General features: G+C 32.1%; 2 protein-coding genes across 6 annotated transcripts in view; one reads left to right on the top strand and one right to left on the bottom strand.

The window, feature by feature from the left end:
• LOC127709319 (uncharacterized) overlaps positions 1–19,370 on the top strand; it is a 143,684-nt gene extending 124,314 nt beyond the window's left edge. For both annotated transcript variants that reach the window (XM_052214786.1, XM_052214787.1), the window contains exon 10: positions 17,223–19,370. In XM_052214786.1, the coding sequence (XP_052070746.1) occupies positions 17,223–17,544 (322 nt within the window). In that variant the 3' untranslated portion in view covers positions 17,545–19,370. The remainder of the gene's footprint in view (positions 1–17,222) is intronic.
• Positions 1–24,783, bottom strand: part of LOC127709317 (acidic mammalian chitinase-like) — a 109,544-nt gene that overhangs the window by 57,595 nt on the left and 27,166 nt on the right. The window contains exons 15-17 of one of the 4 annotated variants that reach the window (XM_052214777.1): positions 24,573–24,692; positions 21,695–21,989; positions 19,518–19,785 (exon numbers count right to left, since the gene is read on the bottom strand). The exons of 1 other annotated variant lie outside the window; for it this stretch is intronic. In XM_052214777.1, coding sequence (XP_052070737.1) covers positions 19,637–19,785; positions 21,695–21,989; positions 24,573–24,692 — 564 coding nt within the window. In that variant the 3' untranslated portion in view covers positions 19,518–19,636. Of the gene's footprint in view, positions 1–19,517; positions 19,786–21,694; positions 21,990–24,572; positions 24,693–24,783 lie in introns of those variants that run through there. 2 more of the 4 variants (XM_052214779.1, XM_052214778.1) reach the window with 2 other exon arrangements.

Here is a 24,783-nt window from a genome sequence, read left to right as displayed (position 1 = left end):
TATCTTTTAACTGTAAAAATGCAAAGACAATTTCCCCTTCATGGAAAATTTTAAAAATAAAATGGATATCATATTACTACAAGACCATTGGCTGTTTGATCATGAACTTTATTTTATAGACGAACTACACTCTCAATTTTGTGGCAAAGGCAAAGCAGTTGACTCAGAAAGTAGAACATGCGACTTATTTATTAGATCTCACAGAGGATATGGAGTAGTAGCCATTATATGGGACAGAGCCATTGATCAATATGTAAAACCTTTAAATGATGGCAATAACAGAATTCAATGCATTGAGTTGACAATTAAAAAGCCAGTGCTAATTATGTCAGCTTTTTACCAACAAAAGCAGAAAACGAGGACCCTTTAGAAAGTAATATTCAATCAAGGATCAGATGGAACAAAGTAGATACTAAAAGATATAGTGATATTATTACTAAACAAATTCCGGTACTATTAGAAAAACTTAATACTCAGGAAGACTCAATTACAAATAGAGTTGAAGAAACAACGAAAATACTTTCAATATCAGCGAAGAAATGTTGTGCCCAAAAATCATACGGCAAAAACAAGTTGAAGCTAAAAATTTGGAATCCTCAAATTAAAGAAAGTCTGCACCAAAACAAAACAGCATATAAAATTTGGAAAGACGAAGGTAGACCAAATGACCCTGATCATCCGTCAGTTAGAATGAAAAAAGAAACAAGAAAAGTTTTCAGATCTGAAATACGAAAAGAAGAAAACAAACGTAAATATATTGAAAGAGATAGAATAATAAATGCGAACACGCAAGATAAGAGATTATTCTATCATGTTGCAAATAAAAGTATGAACAATTAAAGGTTGGCAAAAACAGTCCCTTCTACATAGCTTTACTTGATGCTAAATCAGCATTTGATGTTGTCATCGTAAATATGCAAATGAGAAAATTATTCCTATTAGATATTGACCCAGCAACCTGGTCACTAATTGATGATCTGCATTTGAACACGAGTTGTAACATTAAATGGAAAAACCAGTTGTCAAAAGAATTTAAAGTACACCAAGGAGTCAAACAAGGGGGATTATTGAGTGCTGACTTATATAAATTATATATTGAAGACTTATAAATTCTATATGAAAGATCAAATCAAGGATGTAAGATTGGTCACATTAACATTAACGCTGTAACATGTGCAGATGATATTGTGGTTTTGAGTGACAACCCATATGACTTACAAATTTTAATTAATCATGCTCTGCAATATAGCCAATTACATCACTATACGCTACAACCACAAAAAAAGTGTGACCATAGAGGTGGATAACAAAACTAGAAAAGTTACTAATCATAACTGTGTTTTTAACTTGAACAACCAAGAAATGCCAAATGTAGCAAGCTCAACACATTCCCGATTGTGACTGTTTTGCTGAGTGTGAAACCGCATTGCTATAAGACGTGTCACGGTACTTTTCTATCCCAAATTCATGTATTTAATTTTGATGTTATATTTGTTATTCTCGTCGGATTTTGTCAAAGGTCTTAATGTCTTTTCTGTTATATTCGTGTGTTACGGTAAAGATAATTAATCACCCCCTTCATTTATTAGATTTTAATTTGGTTCAACGAAATTTATACGATATATTTGGTTTACAGTTTGATTCAGAAGAAACACCGACATAGCTAGATAATACAATTAATTATCTAATTACTACCACAATTTGATATTAATAAGTATTGTAATTTTCATTGTTATTAATAAATGTAATGTCATTATTACAAATCTAATCTAATCTTGAATCAATCCTAATCCTATCTTATTTTTGGGAAATATTTTTACAAATTCAAATGTGACGTCACTATGTGTGTTTTTTTAGAATTTCAAATGTGACGTCACTTTGTGCGTTGAGGCTTTGGCTAACTCGGCTGTGTATTTTTATGTGTTGGATTAAGTTGTTTTATGTAATGTATCCGTTTTTATTCTGTAGTTAGTCCCCACTTCGATTTTATCATGTATATCTATTATATAGTCATTTTATAAAATTTACTGTTTGCAAAATTATAAATTATTCTAAATAATAAGGATGTTCATGTCCCAGGCAGAAAACCCTGGCCGTGTTAGGCGCAATTTTTTGGAAGTTTTGGTCCTCGGTGCTCTTCAGCTTTGTACTTGTTTTGACTTGTTTTGACTTTCAAACTTTTTTCATCTGAGCGTCACTAGTTGGTTTTGTGTGGACAAGACGCACATCTGGCGTATTGAATTTTAAGCCTAGTACCTTTTGTTAGCTATTATTCGTGTGTTTCTTTGTCCTATATGTACTACCATTTATTTGTATTGTGGTCCGTCATGTGATGTTGTCGTTTTGGTGTTGTGTTTGACGTTGCCATAAAAGCGGGAGGTTTGGCATGCTACAAAACCAGGTTCAACCCACCATGTTTTTCTTAAAATGTCCTGTACCAAGTCAGGAAAATGGCCATTGTTATATTATAGTTCGTTTCTGTGTGTGTTACATTTCAATGTTGTGTTTTTGTTGTGTCGTTGTTCTCCTCTTATATTTGATGCGTTTCCCTCAGTTTTAGTTTGTAACCCGGATTTGTTTTTATATCTATCGATTTATGAGTTTCGAACAGCGGTATACTACTGTTGCTTTTATTTAGGTATAATTCGATCATCATCAAGAATAAAATCAGATACACTTCATGTCGAGCAAAATACAACAAAAGCGCGACGCACTGCATATAGTCTACTTTCAGTTGGTTTTCATGGAACTAACGGGCTAGACCCAGTAACATCAATATCCATCTACAAAACATACATTCAACCAGTTCACACGTATGGTTTAGAAATACTACAACCAGGTCCATCAAACATGCAAAAATTAGAAAAGTTTCAAAAATCACTGCTGAAGAAAGTTCTATCGCTTCCTCCAAACACCCCAGATCCAGCCATTTACATCATATCGGGTATACTTCCAATTGAAGCATCAATTGACACAAAATGTCTAACCCTGTTCAACAATATATGCAGACAAGATAACAAATCTGTGGAGAAACAACTTGCATATAGACAACTGCATATTAAATTAGACAACAGTAGCAGTTGGTATGTTATTACCAAAAAACTTCTCTACAAATATGGATTTATTGACATCTTTCAATTTTTAGATAACCTACCAAAATACGAATGGAAGAAATTAGTACAAGAAAAGATGGATTCGTACTGGATACAAAGAATAACTCATGATTGTAGATTCTACTCCTCACTAAATCATCTTAACTGTGATGCATTTTTGCCAAGAAATTGCCATCCAATCATTGATCTGAAATATGACAATAATCCATAAAAAGGGGCATATCAATAGGAGTAAAACTTAAACTGGTCACTGGAACATACATGACACAAGATAAACGTGCAAGCTTCACTAAGTATGAATCACCTACATGTAAACTATGTGATGAAGGCGACGAAGATATAGAACATCTCCTTCTTCAGTGTAAAATTCTGGGAAAATATACGTCACCCTTTTCTAAAACAACTAGATGACTTTTTGATAAGAGAAACTACAATATCGTTTTACAACATGACGACAGACACCAGATTACAATTAATTTTGGACTGCACGAAAATTAATCAGCGTCGGCCAGGAATAATCTTAAATAAGAAAGTAGAGCAGAATTGTGAGCTTATATCTCGAAAACTGTGTTTTGCCCTATCAGAGCTAGGACGCTTAATCAACAAAAAGAGAAAAAGAAAGTTAAATTAAAAAGATAATCGCCTGGCAGCTTTGACCAGATCCATAATATATAAAAAAAAAAACTCATTCCTGGAAATAAGAAACAGTTATAATCCATCGAAAAAGTATGAGGACATGTAGTTAGCGTGGGTCTCACCACACTATACTGCGATATCACAACTGAATGTGAACGAATTCTGAAAGTACAGTAAGCGTGGGTCAATCCACACTATACTGTACGATAAATGTTTAACGCCGTCAGCTAAAACTACGGTGAAAAGAAGCTTATTCCAAACACCTGTCTGGATTAAAAGATAAACATCGAATCGCGTGTGAAATGGTACACTGTGCATAAAGGAAACTGTATATAATTTTTACATACAAATGTTTATATATTCTTGATGGTGGAGGTAAATTAAGGAAACTTAACAGATACTCCTATGGAGGTTGTCCTGAAGGACGGAAGAAGATTCAGCGGTAAGCGGTAAGTAAGTACAACTGCTATAAAATGGAAATAAATTCTATAATTAATTACTTTTTTTATTGAAAACAAACAAAAAAGAAGAAAATGGAATAACAAGAAATTGTTTTTAGCAAAAACTTCGGTAACCGCCGACCCGGCGGGGTTTTTAAACACGAATAAATACGTCCTCCAACCTCCGAAGCAAGGTTGTCGGCTCTCCGGACTTTCCCGAAGTCCTGCGTTTAATATAGGCAACAGTAGTATACCGCTGTTCGAAACTCACCCTTGCCATCAGCCGTACTTACATATGTAAGATCTTGCAGAACGTAGTCATCCGCAGCGCACGCATACATTTTTTCATAAATTGCATAAAACGCTGTTTAAAACGAGCTGTTGTATTAACTTTAACCATTCAATTTTAATCTAACGACAATTTGTAGCCATTTGACCATTCTGCTGAAAGTGCGTACATGCGAACTACTTTGTTTACGTTTTCCAAGTTGACGACCGCCAGCGTACAAACCATACAGGTATGATTATTACTTATTTTAAACGAAATAACTGTTTTAAATCATTGCATATGACTGAATTCAATTGCATAGATGTTAGGTCTGATTGCCAGTGGACAATTATACAAAATTCCCGTTTCTTGATAGCAAAATGTACCAGAAATTTAAAAAAGGGGGAGGGGCATTTCAAACAAGTATCATACTTTATTCTAGCTGCGGTACCATAAATAACTTTATTCATGGACAGAGAATAGATTTTGATGGATGTTAAAATTTGTATTTTTCATATTTCCATATATATATATAAATTCAAGAATTCTTCAAGAAACCATAAAGGGGGCTACTAGAATGAAAAAAGCAATTAAATTTTTGTAATTAGAAATAAATGAGAAAGTAATTGAAATTTTCACGTCTAATATAGGGAATAAAAAATCTGTCTCATTTACCGGTATGATAAAATCGCCTTGAAGTAATGAGGGAAAGAATTGGATCCACATTCCTGTCAAGGGTAAGGTACATGTACACCTGAAGAAATTGAGCAACAAAAATCTTCAAATTGTGGTTTGATTGATAGACATTGACAAACTATTGGAGAATTATAAAGATTTTTTTATATTTATCATATTGGGGTCATATGTTACAGGCTATTATGTAATTATATTTAAGAAATAGATGATTTTCCTTTAATAGTTTGAGCAGATATTTAGTTTAAACTTGATAATATTGATTGCAAAGATGTTTCATATGTCAGACAGCAATATACTGGCAGTCTTATTTCATTTTTTTCATTAAAAGTACAGTTTACCTTCATTTATTATCATTTTAACTGTACAAAGTGTGCGTAATTTGATACCGAACAAACAAAATGATGCAATTTTGGACCATGAAATATAGTCATCAATAAAACTGATTATTTCTGTACTAAGCTAGATTTATAGGTAGGGTCAAACAGTCCTAGTTTTGTACTTGAAAGTCAGTTTGATTGTAATGTGCAATTTTATATGAGACCGTCAATGAGAATTAAATCAGCTAATTTTGATATTTTTTGTCAAAATGGTCAATATTTAGAGAGTGTGTTCCATATTCTATATATGAAAATAAGCTTTTTTTTTGCAAGACTTGCTGATCTGACTCTTTCATTCATAATATATTCAATTTTGGCAAAAATTGGCAAAGTCTATAGCACATTAAATTTTATTGTTTCTATATAAACGCACCAAAATTGTATCATATTGTAAAATAGTCTAATATACTGTTCCATAAGGTTTTCATGTAAATATTGAATTCTGTCACTGATCATGTGTATGCATTTTACTAGTTCATTTGTATTCTTCACATATCTATTTGTGATTTTCCTTTTCTTGAGTTGAAGTTCAAGGGAAATGGAGATTCGAGCCACTGTAAACATACATCAAAAATATCTCTGCATATCTCTGAAGCTAAAATGAAGTTTTTGGTGCCTATAATACATAGAAAATGCTTTTATATATATAAAATTTCCTTTATCAAAAAGTTATTTTAGAGCTGAAAAATTGAATTGGTTGAAGAAAATTTTTTTTGAGACTTCATTTTTTCAAAATTAAATATTTGCTGCAAATATGCTCTTTTTGGTGGCCTCCTGTTTCTGGCTATAAAATGCACATAACAAAGACTTAGACAGACATGACAGACACATGGTTGATTTTATTGAACATATATTAAATCTCATATATGGTATTTTGAATTTGTATGCATAGTAAGTAAGAAAGTAAGTAAATTTTATTTAAAGTCGGCATATATATACAAAATAACAGACAAAACATGAGCTCTGGTGAGCTCTTTAACCCACTATCACATAAAAAATCATGCAGCTTCATGCAAATACTAATAAATAAAAAAATAAATAATCATGCAGCTTCATGCAAATACTGATAAATAAAAATAAAAAATTCATGCAGCTTCATGCAAATACTAATAAATACAAATTAAAAAACCATGCAGCTTCATGCAATTACTAATAAATAAAAAATAAAAAGTCATGCAGCTTCATGCAAATACTTATAAATAAAAATAAAAAAACATGCAAATATAATGAAAGCATATTAATTTTGTTTTCTGAGCCTCCAGAGTCAATACTCATGCGGCAAACACCTCTATGTGCATTGAATGGGGGAACCAGCAATTCACTTGTATACCATAAAATACTAACAAACTAAAAAGCATAAAATCAATAAATAAATAAATTAAGCACTGGCATTTAATTATAATAGCAGATATATATAATAATGCATAAAAAGCAGAGCAAAAGGCCATAAATAAAAAGAAAGAAAGAAATTTCAGCTATGAGACAGCACTGGATGGAAACGGCACGAGCTGCGTATCGATATTGTAATTGTCATGTGAAAGGTAATAGCCTTGATAGGTATCATCGATTGAAGAGCTAAGAAAATGTCCAAATTTAAGTTTTTAAATTATTTCTTCTAGAATGGTGTTTTTCTATGCATGCTACAAATTGATTTTCTTTGAATGAATCTCTAAAATACTTTGTGAAATATACTTTAAGCTTCTAAAATATATTCTCTTGAAGTTGTAAAGGGAGATAAGATCAATATGTAATAGCTTCAAAGATATGCAAAAATATATGTTATATTTTACTAGATTGTTGTACATGATTTCCTAATATTTTTTTAATTTGATCATAGGGTATTTTTATTTAATTGTTCATGTATCATAAGTGTTGTTTTCTTATTTTTGGATGAACTATTATCATTCATAAAGTCATGCAGTATAATAAATTTATTAATTATTTTTTTCTTCTAGAATGGACATATTATATGGAACTGTAACACAGAGAAGCTGACTTAAAAGAAATATACTTTGTATGTTGTGTACTGATAGAGACTGCCAGAGTGAAGGACCATTATACATGTTGTAATTCAAACAATCATCATAGACACAGGAAATAAAAATACATATCTTTTATTGTTTTTTTTTAAGTCAATCTTAAAAGTCAATCTATGGACAAAGGTCTTAGTCAAAATCTAGTAAATTTCAGAAGTATACACTTAATAGGCAGATTATTTACATGTTATACAAGCCATATTGATATTATCATCATTCATGAATATCAAGTACTGCAGTCAAAAGAGGCAAATTATGGGGGTGGGGGGGACAGGGGGCTTGGTCCCTTTTACAGAGCTACATTTATAGTTAATTCAGACTTTTCACCTGTTCCACTCCAAATTTTGTCTTATTTTGGGACCCGCTATCCCCCATTTTTCATATTCCTGGATCCGCATCTGGTCATGGTCAGCCTGATTAAAAAATATGAAAATAAGGAGATGGGGTATGATTGCCAATGAGCCAACTATCTACCAAAATTCAAATGAAGTGGATGTAAGTAATTAAAGACAACTGTGTGGCCTTCAACAATGAGAAATAATCCCACACCATATAGACTGCTATAAAAGCCTAAAATAAAAAATATGAAACAATGCAATTGGGAGTTCAGTTCAAAGTCTAGCATATGTTATTGAACCAGAATACATTTTAAAAATACATGGAAATCTCTACTGAGTTTTAGGTGTTTATGTCAAACGTAAACAACGTGAAATGGTATTGACAATCTTCTTTTAATAATGTGCCATTAATTTATTATTACGCTAATAAAGAGTAGACTCAGACTTGTAGTATTTGTATTTTTATCCATCTGATGAGTTAAGCCTCTTTTAACTGATTTTTATAGTTCGTTCTTATGTTGTACTGTTACACCACTGTCCCAGGTTAGGGGGAGGGTTGGGATCCCGCTAACATGTTTAACCCCGCCACATTCTGTATGTATGTGCCTGTCCCAAGTCAGGAGCCTGTAATTCAGTGGTTGTCGTTTGTTTATGTGTTACATATTTGTTTTTTGTTCATTTTTTGTATATAAATAAGGCCGTTAGTTTTCTCGTTTGAATTGTTTTAGATTGTCATTTCGGGGCCTTTTATAGCTGACTGTGCGGTATGGGCTTTGCTCATTGTTGAAGGCCGTACGGTGACCTATAGTTGTTAATTTCTGTGTCATTTGGTCTCTTTTGGAGAGTTGTCTCATTGGCAATCATACCACATCTTCTTTTTTATATCAGTTTGTCAGATGCTATAAGCAACTGGCTAACTATATTTGGAGTATTGTATGGTATGATTGTTAAGTGTACATGTCTGTCTGGCAGGGTTCATCAGACCTTGACTTTATGTATATGTATATTTGATATTGTTAGGTTTATGTGAATCGATACTTGTAGTACAATCTTCATTTTACAGACTAATAAAAGTCCAATCATGATAAGTAAAGCAGACAAAAATTTCAGCATTTACTTGTTTTTTATATTTAACATTTAATGATATGATGGTTGGGCATCACTCAAAATAAAAAAACACATGGTGTGTATACTGTAAAGGCCTTGTCATAGGATATTAGAATGGTTGGGATATGAACAGTTTCCAGTATATTTATTAACGATTTACAATATAGAGGATGGACAAACACCTATGGTGCTCTAGAAAGGTCTGTTCATTGTAATTGAGAACATAATTATATGGTGTAGATGTCGGTATATCAAACATCTCGTGGTGTGAACATCACCATTATTGACACCTGGACAAGCGAAAATTGTTGAATCAATTAAAAAAACAAGAAATATACAGAAGGGCTGATTATACAATATACATATACTTTGTACATACATAATAAACAAATTTGTTAGTTATTTCTTGGGAATAAACATATTTATACCCAAAATGACTGTTTATTACCAAGGGCTAATTTCGACATCGATAATCAATGAATTCTCGTATTTTAATTTATTCAGTCGGTTTTAAGTTTTTAATCGGGACAATGTTTTGTAAAATACTAAATTTTAAATACTGCATTATTTCGTCATTTGTCAGTTAACAAAACAGAGATAACACTAGAGAGAAGACAATACACAAATAATGCACAATTGAATAATGAAAAAAACTATATTTTTTCATCATGGCTATTCATAAGACAAAATTTTCATTTTGTTTTCAAAATAATTAAAATACATATGAATTTATATGCCTAAAATAACATATGTAGTCCCGCCATTACAGTGCATTTCTTTATTGATAAAATTTACTTTAAAAGGTAAAAAAAATAATAAAAATATTTCATATAACGTGATCTTCTATCATTGATTAATCTTTTTATTTCAAAACTTTCTATATTTTCTGCGAGTGTAAGAGAGTATATTTGATATTAAAACATGAACAACTCGATCTTTTACCAGATTCAAAATTGCCGAGGGACGCTAAAATCGTACCCCGTGACCTAAAAAGTTTCGCACACAGCACCTAAGGCTGTCGCCCCTCCTCTGGGATGTGAGCAACTCAGGTGCGGATCCAGAATTTTGATAAATGGTAGGCCCACAGGACCCAAACTAGACAAAATGTGTAGTTGAACCAGTATAAAGTCTGGATTAACATAAATAAAGTTCCATAAAGGGCGGGCACCCCGGTCCGTTTTAAATCCGCCCCTCCAACTGCATGTAAGGTCGTTACATAGTGTATGATGGTAACTGTATGAAATTTTGATTATACCAGATTCATAAATTGATTCACCTCCATTTACAGTAAAAACAAGTAAAATATGCACATCGGAAAATGATACCTTTTCATATATAATTACAAGATAAACCCCAACCTACATTAAAATGAATATGTGTGTAATTTAATTACGCATCCAGTGGTCATATTGCCGGCTAACATGTTTAACCCCGCCACATTATGTATGTGTCTGTCCCGAGTCAGGAGCCTGTAATTCAGAGGTTGTCGTTTGTTGCTGTATTTTTATATTTGTTTTTCGTTCATTATTTTGTACATAAATCAGGCCGTTTTCGACTGGTTTGAAGAGTTTTACAATTGTCATTTTGGGGCCTTTAAAAGCTGATTATGCGGTATGGGTTTTGCTCATTTTTGAAGGCCGTACGGTGACTAATAGTTGTTAATTTCTGTGTCATTTGGTCTCTTATGGAGAGTTGTCTAATTGGCAATCATATCACATCTCCATAAGCAATAGTGCCGTTAGATATATATGGACAAGCATCTTTGCCATATATACATGTATCACTTCAAACTATAAATTTCCCCTTATAAATATTGAGTAATGCATGCATGCAGATTGTCTATACATTCACCATATGAAGACACTAATTTCATGATAATGGAAAACCGCATCGGTGGTCTCTTGGTAGCGTGTCCACCTCGGGGTCGTGTGTTCAAATCCCGTCTGGTTCAAACCAAAGACTTAAAAAACATTGGTATTTGCTGCTTCTTCGCTAAGCACGCGGCATTAAGGGGTAAGAGCAAAGACTGGTCTGCTCGGAGTCAGAATAATGTGTTCGGGTAAGGTGACATTGTCTTACTAATGACTATTGTTTTGTGTACTAGCACGTTAAAAATCCGGCTCAGTGTGTCGGTCTAGTACAAAGCAAGGTAAATATTCATATCATATTATTATGTTCTCGTCTTGAATAACTAAGCACATTATTTGCGATGGACATTCAGCAGCCATCCATCATCATCATCTTGATAATTAACAAAACAAAGGGGACAAGATCTGTCATTTGAAACAAATGCTTAAAGATTTTTTGGTTGAACTAGTTTTGATTGATTGATAATTAGTGTTTAACGTCCAGCGATGAATATTACATATAGTTGTTCACTTCTGTATCATTTGGTCTCCGGAAGATAGTTGTCTCAATGGCAATCATACCACATCTTTTGATTTTTATATTAAGGAAGATCACATGTTAATTCCATATGAAAATATCCGGCTATTGTACTTGACTCATAAGATGAATATATGAAAAACAGCACTGTCTAAATACAGTAAACTTTTTGGACTAACGAACCCATTCTTTATTTCTAAATCATAAATAGTAAGACTGCTGAGATATTGTCAAACAGTTAACTGTACACAGGACAGTATATTTAGACAGTACTGACGCTTCCCTCATACGGCAAATCACATCCCAAGTTCGGGTATTCAGGGGCGGATCCAGCCATTTTAAAAAGGGGGTTCCAACTATATGTCCCCATTCAAATGCATTGATGGTCCAAAAAAAAAGGGGGGGTTCCAACCCCCGGAACTCCCCCCTCTGGATCCGCCACTGGTATTTTAGCAGTGGTTAGTTAGTAAATAAGTAAATCTACTAACTTTTTTAGCCTGCATATGTATTATCTATACGGTGAGTTTTACAGAAACACTGTATGCTCTTGAAAGATGTTGACGGTGTGTTGACATCTAATCGTAGGAAAAGTTTTCTCAAATTCGGTATGATAAGTTCAGAATAAACAGCAACAATTTTGAGCACTGTTTAAAAAAACTTCCACACGTCCCAATATTCACCTGCATCGAGGCAACAAAATATATATATATAAAACCCATTAAAGGGCAATCGATTTCAAATTGTTTCTTAAATTTAATTGAGACAGTGGCTTTTTTGCCGGCTCTGATTAAAATATCTTAATTAAAGCCGCCAAAAGAACATATTTCTCTAGGAATAGCTTTTTTGCCGGCGCCGACAATATAGCGAATTTATTATTTGCCGGTTCTTTGAATGAACTTTATTATATAATTTTGTATTAAGTATTACGAAAATGTGCATTGTCAACATAAAAGAATTAAATTATTACACATATATATATATAGTCGAATGAGATAACAGTAACAATATTTGAGACACATATAATCGTTAAAAAAAAATTTCAGTCAAAGTGAGCATCCAATTCTAGCAAGAAATTATATCAAAACATGTAGTTCAAACTACTTCAAAAATCAATCAAAGTTTAATGCTACCGTATGATGTATGCATAAGAGTAAAATCTCAGATTTGTGTAATGAAAAAAATCTGTTACAAATCTCATTGCATATTAATTTTTAAAAAATTATACAGTCTAACAAACTCAATCACATAGCTTTAAAATAAAAAAAATATGTTAAAATTGAATTTGTTTGAAATAATAGGCAGTTCTATGAATTGCATATCTGTAAACAAGTTTTATTTTTTTCTGGCAAATTATAATGTTCATTTTCCTAAATCTTAACTTGGGGGAAATCCATTTAAAAAAAAGAAATTGAAGTTTGGAAAAGTCTAATAGTAGAATTTTTTCAGGTCATTTCGTTTCCACTTGCAGGTTCGGCTTTTGACATCAAGAAAATGTTTTTTTTTTTCATTTTAATAATACATTTAACTCTACATTTAATAAAATGCAAACTTGAAGAAAATACATATTGAAAAGTAAAAAAGGTAATTAAAATTTGAATAAATCGAATCGTGTATTTTCAGTGTCAATTCATTCTTTTTCCTTTTTGGAGTATTTGGTGTAAACCCCAAAAAGTAGTTCCGACCACAAAGAGTAGTGTCCCTTTGAAAGCTTGTCGATTACAATAGAAACTGACAGTTTCCATATCGTGACGTCACAGTACAAAATAGCAAGTCCGCATAAACGATTAGTGACGCAGAAAATACATAAAACCGGTGACGGCAAGGATTGATTGCCGAGTTTATGAGCTTCGGTCCTTGCTTGGAAGTTGATGGCAAGGGTGTTAAACGCAGGACTTCGGGAAAGTCCGGAGAGCCGACAACCTTGCTTCGGAAGTTGGAGGACGTATTTATTCGTGTTTAAAAACCTCGCCGGGTCGGCGGTTAACGAAGCTTCGCTAAAAACAAAGACTTGTTATTCCATTTTCTTCTTTTTTGTTTGTTATCAATAAAAAAAATAATTAATTATAGAATTTATTTCCATTTTATAGCAGTTGTACAAGTCCTTGGTACAATTATTACGTCAAAGAATCTATCGTTCCTCGGAAATGGCGGCGTTAATTCAGGATACGCTAGTTAGCAAAAGTTAAATTTTCGATGTGGACACAGGCCTCGACCACGCTAAATATTGTTGCAAACTGAGTCAAAGTGTCAAACAATCAAAATAAGAGTAACATTACATTGGTCGAGGCCTGTTTCCAATGCGAAATTTAATCAGGAAGTGTGAAATTCTTTAAGAATTTGAACATATTGAGCGTTCCGGTTTGATTCCGGGTATTACGTCACATTAATGACGTCACAAAAATATGATTTTATACTATAATAACAAATAACGATATACGTAGATATGTTTTAGATATAAAGGATCCACCTTATTTCTCTTTTATTTTTTGTCACCTCACAGGGCCAATATTAGCACTTCGTGGCCATACTCCTTTTGGACCGGGTGCAAAGTCAAGCAATTCGATTTTGTACAGTTGCATATAAAAATGTAGCCACTAGTGGACTGCAAGTAGAAATGGGTGACCCACCCTACGAAGAACGTAGGAAGTGCCTAATTACTAAATCTTTCTTGAATATGTCTAGTCATGAAGATAATCAAACTAAGGAAAGCTTAGCAAAAAAGCAACATTTCTATGCTACTCCAGGAAAATTAAACAGACTAGAAAACCGTATTTTATTGTTTCAAAAGATATGATTAATCAAAATGATATAGATATTAACCAAATATATAAAAACCAACAATTTCCACCCCCCCCCCCCCCCGCCCTCCCCCCCCCCCTTGGAATTTGTTTAAACCACGTGTATGTTCACAACTCTCAATGCTCATCTCGAAAAAGGACAATCCACAATTAATTCGAAGTGAAAGTAACTTCATGATTGATACGCAATATCGCCAGTTTTTTAAAAAAATATATACGGACGGATCTAAAGATCCAAATTCTAATAATACCTCATGTGCGTTTGCTATAGGCTACCCGAAATGGGAAATAAAAAATGGTTTCAAACTGCATAAGAATATGTAAATTTTCACTTGTGATCTTATGGCAATATTTCTGTCTCTTATATGGGTAGAAGACTTTAAACCAAATAATGTGATTGTGTGTGTCGACTCTTTATCAGCTCTCCATGCCTTAAAGAGTAATTTATTTAAGGTCAAACATTATTTATTGTACGATATTATATTTTTATACAACCAGTTTGTCAAACTAGGTAGTAAAATAATATTTGAGTGGATCCCAAGCCACGTCGGAATTTTCGGAAATGAAATTGCAGACCAGACAGCCAGAGTTGCTCTTAATAAAGGTACAATAGATTGTCATATTCCCCTATGTAAGGAAGACATCAAATGTTCAACAAAAACCATTTTAAAACAAATATGGCAAAAACAGTGGTCAGACAACCCAAAGGAAAGATTACTACACTCCATCCAAAATAATGTATCTTTTAAGATTACTATTCCACAAATGAATAGAGAAAATGAACGAATCATATTCAGATTAAGATCTGGCTCTATTAATGTCAATAAATATCTTTACAAAACAGGGAAAAGTCCGCGTGAAATTTGTGAAAACTGCAAAGTCACAGACGATGTTGTACACTTTCTATTAGTCTGCTCAAAAAATGATGCGCAAAGAAAACAGATGTTTGAGACGCTAAAAAATCATGGAGCCATAGACCTCTCATTGAAACACCTTCTATACGGATACACACATACTTTTAGTCCCGTATATAACTATTTACGGGAAACTAATATACTTATTAGTAAATAATGAAGATTCTCAAATAAGTGTCATTTAGTCTTTAGATATTATAAAATATATTTTTGTAACCTGTCTATATGACATATTTCTCAGATGGTCTCTCAAGTTCAATTATTTCACCAAGTTACACAACAAGCACGATTAAAGATAAAACTCAACCGAATCTGAAATCTTTTTCTTTTTTAATATCCATAGAATAATGATAAGCAAGTCACAAGTGCAATGTACACTTCACCTTTGTGTCAGTCCATTGAGCTTGATTAAATAGACTTTTTCTACCTGTGTTGTACATCAGTAGATCAATCATCTTTCAAACGCCAGTACGTAACCAGTACGTAACTGACCACGCAATGCACACAATAAATTTTAAAAAGTCTCAAAAATTCAAGTAAAACACTCTGATCTATTGAAGATTAGTAGTTACTCCGACACTAGATAAGTTAACAGTATAGGCTAGGGGGAAAATACAATATTACTTTAAGATTCTCACAAACGGACAAATACAGTCATATATTTAGAAATTAAGAAAAACGAGCAAGCAAAAACAACACACTAAGCTAATATATTTAAGAATAGAACCATTTGCTACAGCCTTTTCTATGAAAGTGTCACTAAAATTTGTCTTAATAATTTAACAGTATATGTTAAAAGCTAAAGGAAGAGTAAGAACAAAAGAAAGTACAATATCACTTTCAAATTTTCACAAACTAACAATTACAAACATATTATTAGAAAATATGAAAGCTAAAGGAAAAATAAGAACACAAGAAAATACAATATCACTTTCAGATTTCTACAAACTGACAATAACAGTCATATTATTAGAAAATAAGGAAAACAAACAAACACAATAAGCTCATATATATCAGAATAGAAACATGTACTAAATCCTTTTCTATGACAATAAATCGATAAAAACTAAAATTTGTATTAGAGGATGTCAGTTAGACAAACACACACAGAATATTGTATATATATGCACATCCCTGCACTATTGTTTCGCTGACAATCTCTGTACTTAAAACAAATTCAAACAATTGCATTGTTTTTATAATATACTGGTATTAAATTTTTTTCATATTTTTCTATTTTTACTTCTTATATATATAACATGTATATATATCTAAAAAGGCGACTAATGGTGTAGGTAGCGGTGATTTCTCATTCAATGACAGAAGTGGTTTTTTTTTCTCGTCAGGGAAGGAGGAATCACTAAATACCAGTATGTCTTTGGAAATTTATTTGGAACAATATACGCGACCGTTATGGAAAAGTAACAACTACAAAATATCAATCCTTACTAAAGGATTCTTTATCTGCTACATCAATCGTGGGAGACGTCCTTACATTGGTAGCATTTAACTAGCACATGTCTTGTTCTATTTACCTTACTATACTTTATTTTTATAAGTATATCATAGACGACACAAAGGTGAACAAGCAGATGAAATTTCTAACCAATTTTATGATACCTATCAGTTAATAATTTACATTTCATTAGGAATTATCATTTTTTTTTTTTTTTTTGGTTTTTTTTCATTTTCCTTTTACCTTTTTTTCTTCCATATACATACTTTATTGTTACACAGTCAAACCCTGTTCGTCACAGTTTCATATGATTACTCGCCAAAATGTAATACTAAAAATAAATTAAAGAATGAGCGTATATACATAATATTTATGTTATGTGAATTTAAGGCGCAATTACTACATAAGTAAGCCGCCTACCAAAACCAATAACACAACATAAACTCTTCAACATATATTTAAACATTGAATCCATTAAAGACGTGGTAATGAATATTTGATTATAATAATAATCAACATGTGATCTTTATATTCATGCAGTACTAAGCAAAGACACTGCACAAGTAAAGACTGATTTAAGTGTAGACAATATATGGATATAGTGTTCTTCACTGTTAACTTCAGGATTTTTTTTCTTACGTGTTATTTTTTATATTAGGAAAAAGAGAAGACATCCTTTATTAATTTTTTCGAATGAAATGAAAGATGGGTTTCCGCGCGCTGCACTACCATCCAATAAAGTAGGACTCCGCGATACTTACATTGATGCAAGTGATGCTCCAACACGACCTTGGGCTGGAAGTTACAATGATGTTTATGATGATGTTCACAAGGGTTTTATAATCAAACTTAATGATAATTCATATGACAACCTACTATTCCGGATATTGATGAAAACAATTTACTGTACATATCATAATTTTGTATTTAGGATGTTTTCATTTTTCAAGTTATATTTAACAACCACAAAGACAAATTGATAGTTCATAAAGTTTTTTAAATGATATTTGTTGTTGTCCTTATTATCCGTCAGGTGATTACAAGGCAAATAAATAGACATTTTTTTACCCACCACGTCATGGTATTCAATATTTAAAAAAGTATATTATGCCATTTGGCTATAAGAACTTTGTTGACATTATCCTAATCTTATATCTTATAGAATGGAAATCAGTTAAATTAACATCTTAATTTGTTCACATGTAATTGAGTTAAATAGAGTTCAACTTACACTTTAATATAGGCAATTTTATTTTTTAAATGAAGGATAAAAAGAAATGTTATTATAATAATAAAAAATCGCTTGATTTCTGAACTACGAATATATGAGATGTCGGGGATGAAACAGCAACGATTAAAATCTTCAACACAAAAGATGTATCTATACAACATGCCAAGCTCAAAACGTCCCGAATCTAACTAAGTTGAGACTTATCTTAACAGAAACTAGGAAGGTATGACATCATCACCAAACTCTACAGAGAGCAACAACGTTTTAATTACGACACAAGAAATCCACTAACGAGACTCCCAAACAGGCATATGAACATGCAGCGGGAACAATTTGTTTTATGTAACGCCATAAAATGCATAATGGTGATGACTACAGATCGAGTTTGTGGCAGGGTCCAGATGATTAATTTTTGGCAGAGTTAATGCTCATTGACGTTGAAAATTTCATGATAATTATACTTATCAACATTTTTTGTAACGCCTGCTGATCTGAATCTGATTTTTTGGAACTCAGTACATACTAAGACTTATTAAAATTTCGGTTGAACAACTTTTCCTTTTCAAAAATGCATAATGAATTTTAGTTACGCAATATGATATTAGACACACTATAAACTCATGAACACAGTGTTGTCAGTGCATGTTTCTGAAACACCCCAACCTCATTCGAATTTAAAGAAATGCATATCTAGCAATAAGGCAGCTGCGGTGACATTTGTGTCGCAACTCCTCATTTAAACTTCAATCAGCGGACTTAAAATAAGTACATGCAAGTACAGGATAGGTACTGAACACTAAACCATGGCAAAAAAACGTACAAACTAGAAATCCTGTCAGCAAAGCTCCAAAAATGATACCTCGCCCCAACATAAATGAATTGCTAGTTGATTACACTTTGAAATGAAACTCGATCAGTCATGAAAAATATTTAACAATAGGTACAACAAATCTATTCACTTCCTATATTTGACGTTCCGTTGGCCGAAATTCAGAATGTCTGAAAACAAGTATTAACATTTGTCCTCGGATTTTAATTTGCATGAGCAATACGATCAGTGCGATAGGTGATAAAAGGGGTTCGTGTGGATTTTGCATTAGTTTTCTGTGTTGACCATTTGTGATGTTTTTATTTCATGTCTTGGCTGTTTCTATATGTAACTGTTATCCTTTCAATCTTATACATTCGGTCATAAAATTAATTAATTTATTTGTACGTACCGATTTTTAATAGAAATAATGTTTTTTTAGTAAGACGAGTTACATTTATTTCAATCCTGGTATCTATGATGAGTTTATTTACCAATCCGCTATTATAGGGTGCAAGATGAACTTCAGCGCACAGGTGACGAAGATGATGCTACGCTTCCGGGTGCCTAATTTCATTAATGATTTCTATTTTTGTCCGTCCATCTTTAGTTTTTCTATGTAAAATATTGATTATTTGTTAGTGTTCCTCCTTTTGGCTCGGGTGTTGTCTCTATACTTGACTTATTTTTTTCAATTACATCTTATTTTTTCCCTACAAAACCTAGATTTTCTTATTTCGTTCTTATCAGGAAAAAATTTGTGACCGTGTTGCTTTGGTTATTTTTATGAGAAGAGAGGTCCAGAATGCACTAAAAATGAAATTCAATTTGACTTTCTCTTTGATGAAAAAAAAAATAAATTGAATAAATCTTGAATTATAGAGCAAACTATAGAAAAGAGACAAATGTTAAAATTATGTTTAAATGATATATTAGTATATACAAAAGATACTCTACTCATGTTTTGGTTACAACTTCTACAAAATCAAATGTTGACAATCCAATATTTCAAAGTCAAATTCTTGAATAACTTTTATGCATAGTCACAACGTAATCCTGCTTGATTCCATACAAGACTCCAATTGCAGCGTTTTTTCACAGGTCTACCCCATAAACATTGATAGTAGACATTCTTGTCACATGTATCTGCATAGAATGCTCCATGTTTACATAGCGTTGGACCTAAACATAAAATATAGTTTTACAACATTTTGCAACTTCAATCATTACTAGAATACATCTACCGGCATAAATTTGAATATTATGTTAATTTTTTAAAATTGGCATGTCAACTATATAAGAACTGAGGTACAGATAGTAATAACTTATACCAAATATGAAACGTTGCATCATTTGGAAATATATATAACGTATATTGCACTGAGGTTAACGTGATAATACTTTAAAGAATGATCTATTTAAAACTACTTGAAGCAAATTGTTCTATATTGAGGTTTCCTATGTGTTCACATTCCATTTATCATTAAAAGGTTTAATATGAAGAAGACAACGTGTGTGCAGCAGTCATATATGTTTATATCCATCAATGACAGGTGCGATAAAGGCAGGATATGTCTTTTACAAATTCCGCAAAATCTTTGTTTAAAGAAGAAATGACTAAATGTAAATCTTCTTACTTTTATAAAAATAACAAATCTAAATCGATGTTTCTCGGCGAAATCATGAAATAACCACCACAAACACTCATGTAATAATGGCTTTTCCTATATCGAATTTCTATTTTACTCCTATATGAATCTCATCCACAGAATGCTAAATCCAGATTCAAAAAGAAGTAAGCAAAACTACCTTTAAAAGAAATCTTTTGAAATGCATTCCATGGTTTGTCTGACGCAGTCCGTATTCATAAGAGAAGCCATAATAAAATTAGAAATGCCTGAGAAGTTCAAAGAGGAAATGCAATTTAACAGATTGATAAAGGTAAAATTTGGCTTCGTCCATGTTTTGGTATGTGAAACTTCAAAAACCATTTTCATCAGAAGTTTGAATTACAAGTACACCGTTTAATATCCTGAAGCAGATTCTGTCCAATGTCAAGATGGTTTAAAGGATCTGCGTTAAACAAAGTTTGACAATGACGACGGAGGAGACAAAGACAATAGGTGACCCCTATGTGCTGCCGCAGCTGAACGCTGTCAGGAGAACAATAAATGATAATTCAATGATAAGTGCTAACAAATTAAGTAAGCATGCACAAGTCTATAACCGTTTGGTTTTCTTTTCAAATATAAGTTCAATCGAGAGCGGATCGAATGTTTTGGTCAGACAATTGACATTACCGCTCCGCTATGTAAGGATGCCTTATTAATGGTATGAGTTACAAATGGTTTTTAACACAATGGACTTGTCAGTCAGTGGTTTCCTGTGTAATGCATACTTTTTTCTATTATAATTGTGTAGTCATGTCTCCAATTAATCAATAAACCTTCAGTAAAAGAGTTCATAAAAAGCGCTAAAAGTTTTAATACTTAATTTTGAATTTAATGGCAGATCTTAGATTGTCTCTTTTAAATTTATTCATACTTTTCATAATTCGGACGGTTTAAAGCTTTTATGAAATCGTCTATTGCTGGAGACTGTGATATGTTGACCTCTGTAATGTTGTGTTCATGTCTTATTTACATATATATAACATTAACTGGCATTTGGCAAAACAAAGATGAGGCGATTTATTTTTTGTTGGCACTAGTTGTTTGAAAGACGAAATGTGTCAATGCTTCCAAAGTCCAACTTAAATATAAAATCCATAGAATGTACACTTGATTGAGAATGCACAAATGCACGTTCAAATTAGGTAGAGCTATAAGTTTGACTACAATGTATTCAGTTGTATTTTACGAGTTGTTGCAGAAAGGTACAGATGGACGGTAAACACTACATCCATGTATCTACTGGTATATGTATCACTAGTATTAGTGGAGAATTGTGAATATGTAGTCACACTGCTATAATTTATAAAACACTGTTTGGAAGAAGGCTTTCATCTACATTCTAACAACAAATAACGGTCAATAAAGTATGGAAAGTTTTAAAGGCTCCTGAAAAGACCATATCTAACATTTATGCTCACCATTTATGCCACATTTAACAGATTGTTGAGTCGTTGTTTTTCTGGGTGTTGTTGTTGTTGATTTTGGTGTTGTGGTCGTCCTGGTAGTTGTTGTAGTTGTTTTGGTAGTTGTAGGGCGGGCTGTAAAAGGACCAAAAGTTGGTCTTATTGGTGTTAGGGTTGTCGTCTTTGACACAACGTCGTTAATTTTTGACAACAATGGAAATCTGCCATCACCACAATTATCAGCAAAGTCGTCCATTCCTAAATCATCAATCATTACTCCAAGCAAGTTTTCTTGCAAAATGTACTCAATCTGGAATGAAATCATAATTTATAATAAGTTTTAATTTCATGAACTTTTGGCGATTTTAATAAATTCATTTGAAAATTTATGATTTCATACTAAGCCGTATTTATCTATCATATATTCAACTGTTTATTTTTTTGGATTTTACTTCTTAATCCCACAGAATTTTCAAGCATTATACATGCAGAAAAAGTAGACTTGCATATTTGTCATTTTCAAAATTAATCCACTATTCCTTGATTAGAAAACGATTTAATATCATTTGATTCCCAGTTCCCACGTGGTATATGAATACATAAGAAGATACGTAAAACTAAATGAATCAAAGATTAAAAAAAGAATCAGCTAAAAAAAAAATGACAGCCGCAGAAACAAATGATGTACAAGTATATTTGACATTTTACCCTTACGAAAAATTACAAATAAAATCTTTACTATTGACATTAACTATTTTCTACCTTGACCTTACAACAGAACAGTTAGGCTCTGTATCTAGATCTCAGCTGATTAAAGCAAGATTCAAATGTTTGGATAAAGATATCCTTCTGGTATCTGTTGCCTCCCTTTTAATACCTAATATGCTGATATCATAAAATATAGAGGAAACGCAAATATATATAATACAACATGTTCTCTTTGTATTGGTACCATCAAGTCTGTGGTAGTCTTTGTTGTATATGTATTGGTACTTGATCATTGTTGTTTTGGTTGTACTTTACTTTAAAATTGATTTTTGTTCATGAATATGTATGTTCTTGGGTTTGACTTTTTTCATTTTAAAGCTCTTTGTAAGACAGAAATTACATGCCTTTATTGAAAGTTCCGTGCTTATACGAAATGATTTTTCTTATTTGCTATCTTTTCATTTTCAAATATACATTGTTACAATCTGGAGAAAAGTGTAATCACATATGTCATATTAAAAACAGGAATCAACATTGACGTTTCAAAATAAATTAATAAAATAGTTTCAGAGACGGACAAAATCATCACTGTTTGTTTTTGTTGATTTTTTTAAGGGGGAGGTTATTGTTCGAAACACCCCTCTTCTCATTTTACTCACATTAATTGTTTAAAAAGATATCATATCTGACAGCTATACGAAATACTGACTGCTTAATTGCAAGTTATTCATGTCTGAAAAAAAATATCTAAATTTAAAAATATTGATTTATTGAAGAGATTAAATCAAAATTTCAAAGAAAAATTTATCACAGTTTAGTTCATCTCATACTTCAGATACATCAAATTCATAATACATGAAGGCAACTATTTTCCTTTTATTCAGGGACTTGTGATGTTTCTAAAATCTTTTAAAACCTCAATTACTTTTGAAACAGGAAAAGGTTATCCGTTCTTTTCCTTTGTAATTACTTATTCTCTGTGAACTTGAATTCGCCAAAAACTCTTAAAAACATTACGCAATACGACATAAGATTGAAAACTTTGAACGGTGTTGTGATTTTCTTAATGATGATATATGATACCGTTTGAAAAACAGTGTAACCTTGCTTAGTGTTAACAAACGAAAAATTCTTAATCAGTTTTTCTTTTTAAATTATTAATCATTATTTCATTTTAAAAAGTTTTTTATGAGCAGTACTACTAACAATTTTGATTAATTAAAGAAGTATGCACCACTTTCAAGGCTGAAAACAAACACATAATGTATTACCTTTCTAAAAAAATATAAATTGGTAATGATTAAAGGTAGTAGATGAATAAAATTTTTTTGGGGAACTGGTCACTACTCTCATTAAAAGTGTATGTGGAATGAAACTGGCACATGATCTGATTGGAAAACCCGGAAAAATCGCTTAACCGAAATTTGGAAAAGGAAATTCCGGTCTGTTTTAAAAACAACCGATACTCAGAATCGAAGGAAGGAAGACGCCAAATAAAGCAATTGTTTATTGCTAGAAACATAATTATACTGGCTTAAAATATGGACATGTTATTCATTAGAACACAATTGAATATTCATTTATGTCATATTTGGAGGTTTTTGAACTTTTTGCATTATTGTTGTTTTCAGGGCTTAAATTTTTATTGAAATGTTAATGACGCTACTTGTAATCTTGTGATTTTACGACTCATTAAATAAAAGGCAATAGTAGCTATTGTCAGTCCTGATAAATACAGCAGTATTCATCTAAGCGCTGGATGTAAAAATACGGTATCATTTCATAATACTCTATGTTATAATGTTACCTTAATAAAGACAGTTTAATATTAAATATTTAGTCTTCAGTTACTAGGTTACTTTGACATACATACAATTAAAATAAGAAGATATGGTATGATTGCCAATGAGACAACTCTCCACCAGAGACTAGTGCGAATGACATAGAAGTTAACAACTCTCGACCTTCAACAATGAGCAAAGCCCATACCGCATTGTCTGCTATAAAAAGCCCCGAAATGACAAATGTAAAACATTCAAACGAGAAAACCAACGGCCTGATTTGTGTACAAAACAATGAACGAAAAACAAATATGATATACAGCAATTTGAAAAGAAGACTTTTTTGGGAAGAAAGTTATTTACAGAATTTCAAAGGGGAAAACGTACAGTTGCACAGATCCTACCTTTCGTTGTACGCTGCTCATATCATCATATCCAACCCACTGATTAGAATAATATGCATGGGGTACGCCTTGTGTGGTGTCCATAACTCGAGTCCAGTAGCTACCAATATTCTTGCAAACCTAAGAAAAAAAAATATCTTTAGTAAGCAGTATGATATAATCTGAAATGACAAGTAATGTGTAGGATAATAATAATGATGATTTTTATTAC

The sequence above is a fragment of the Mytilus californianus genome, unplaced genomic scaffold (assembly GCF_021869535.1).
Source record: "Mytilus californianus isolate M0D057914Y unplaced genomic scaffold, xbMytCali1.0.p SCAF_7, whole genome shotgun sequence".
In the NCBI taxonomy this organism is placed as follows: Eukaryota; Metazoa; Mollusca; class Bivalvia; order Mytilida; family Mytilidae; genus Mytilus; species Mytilus californianus.
The sequence above is the reverse complement of the archived record's forward strand: the minus strand, read 5'-3'. Positions and strand labels throughout refer to the sequence as shown.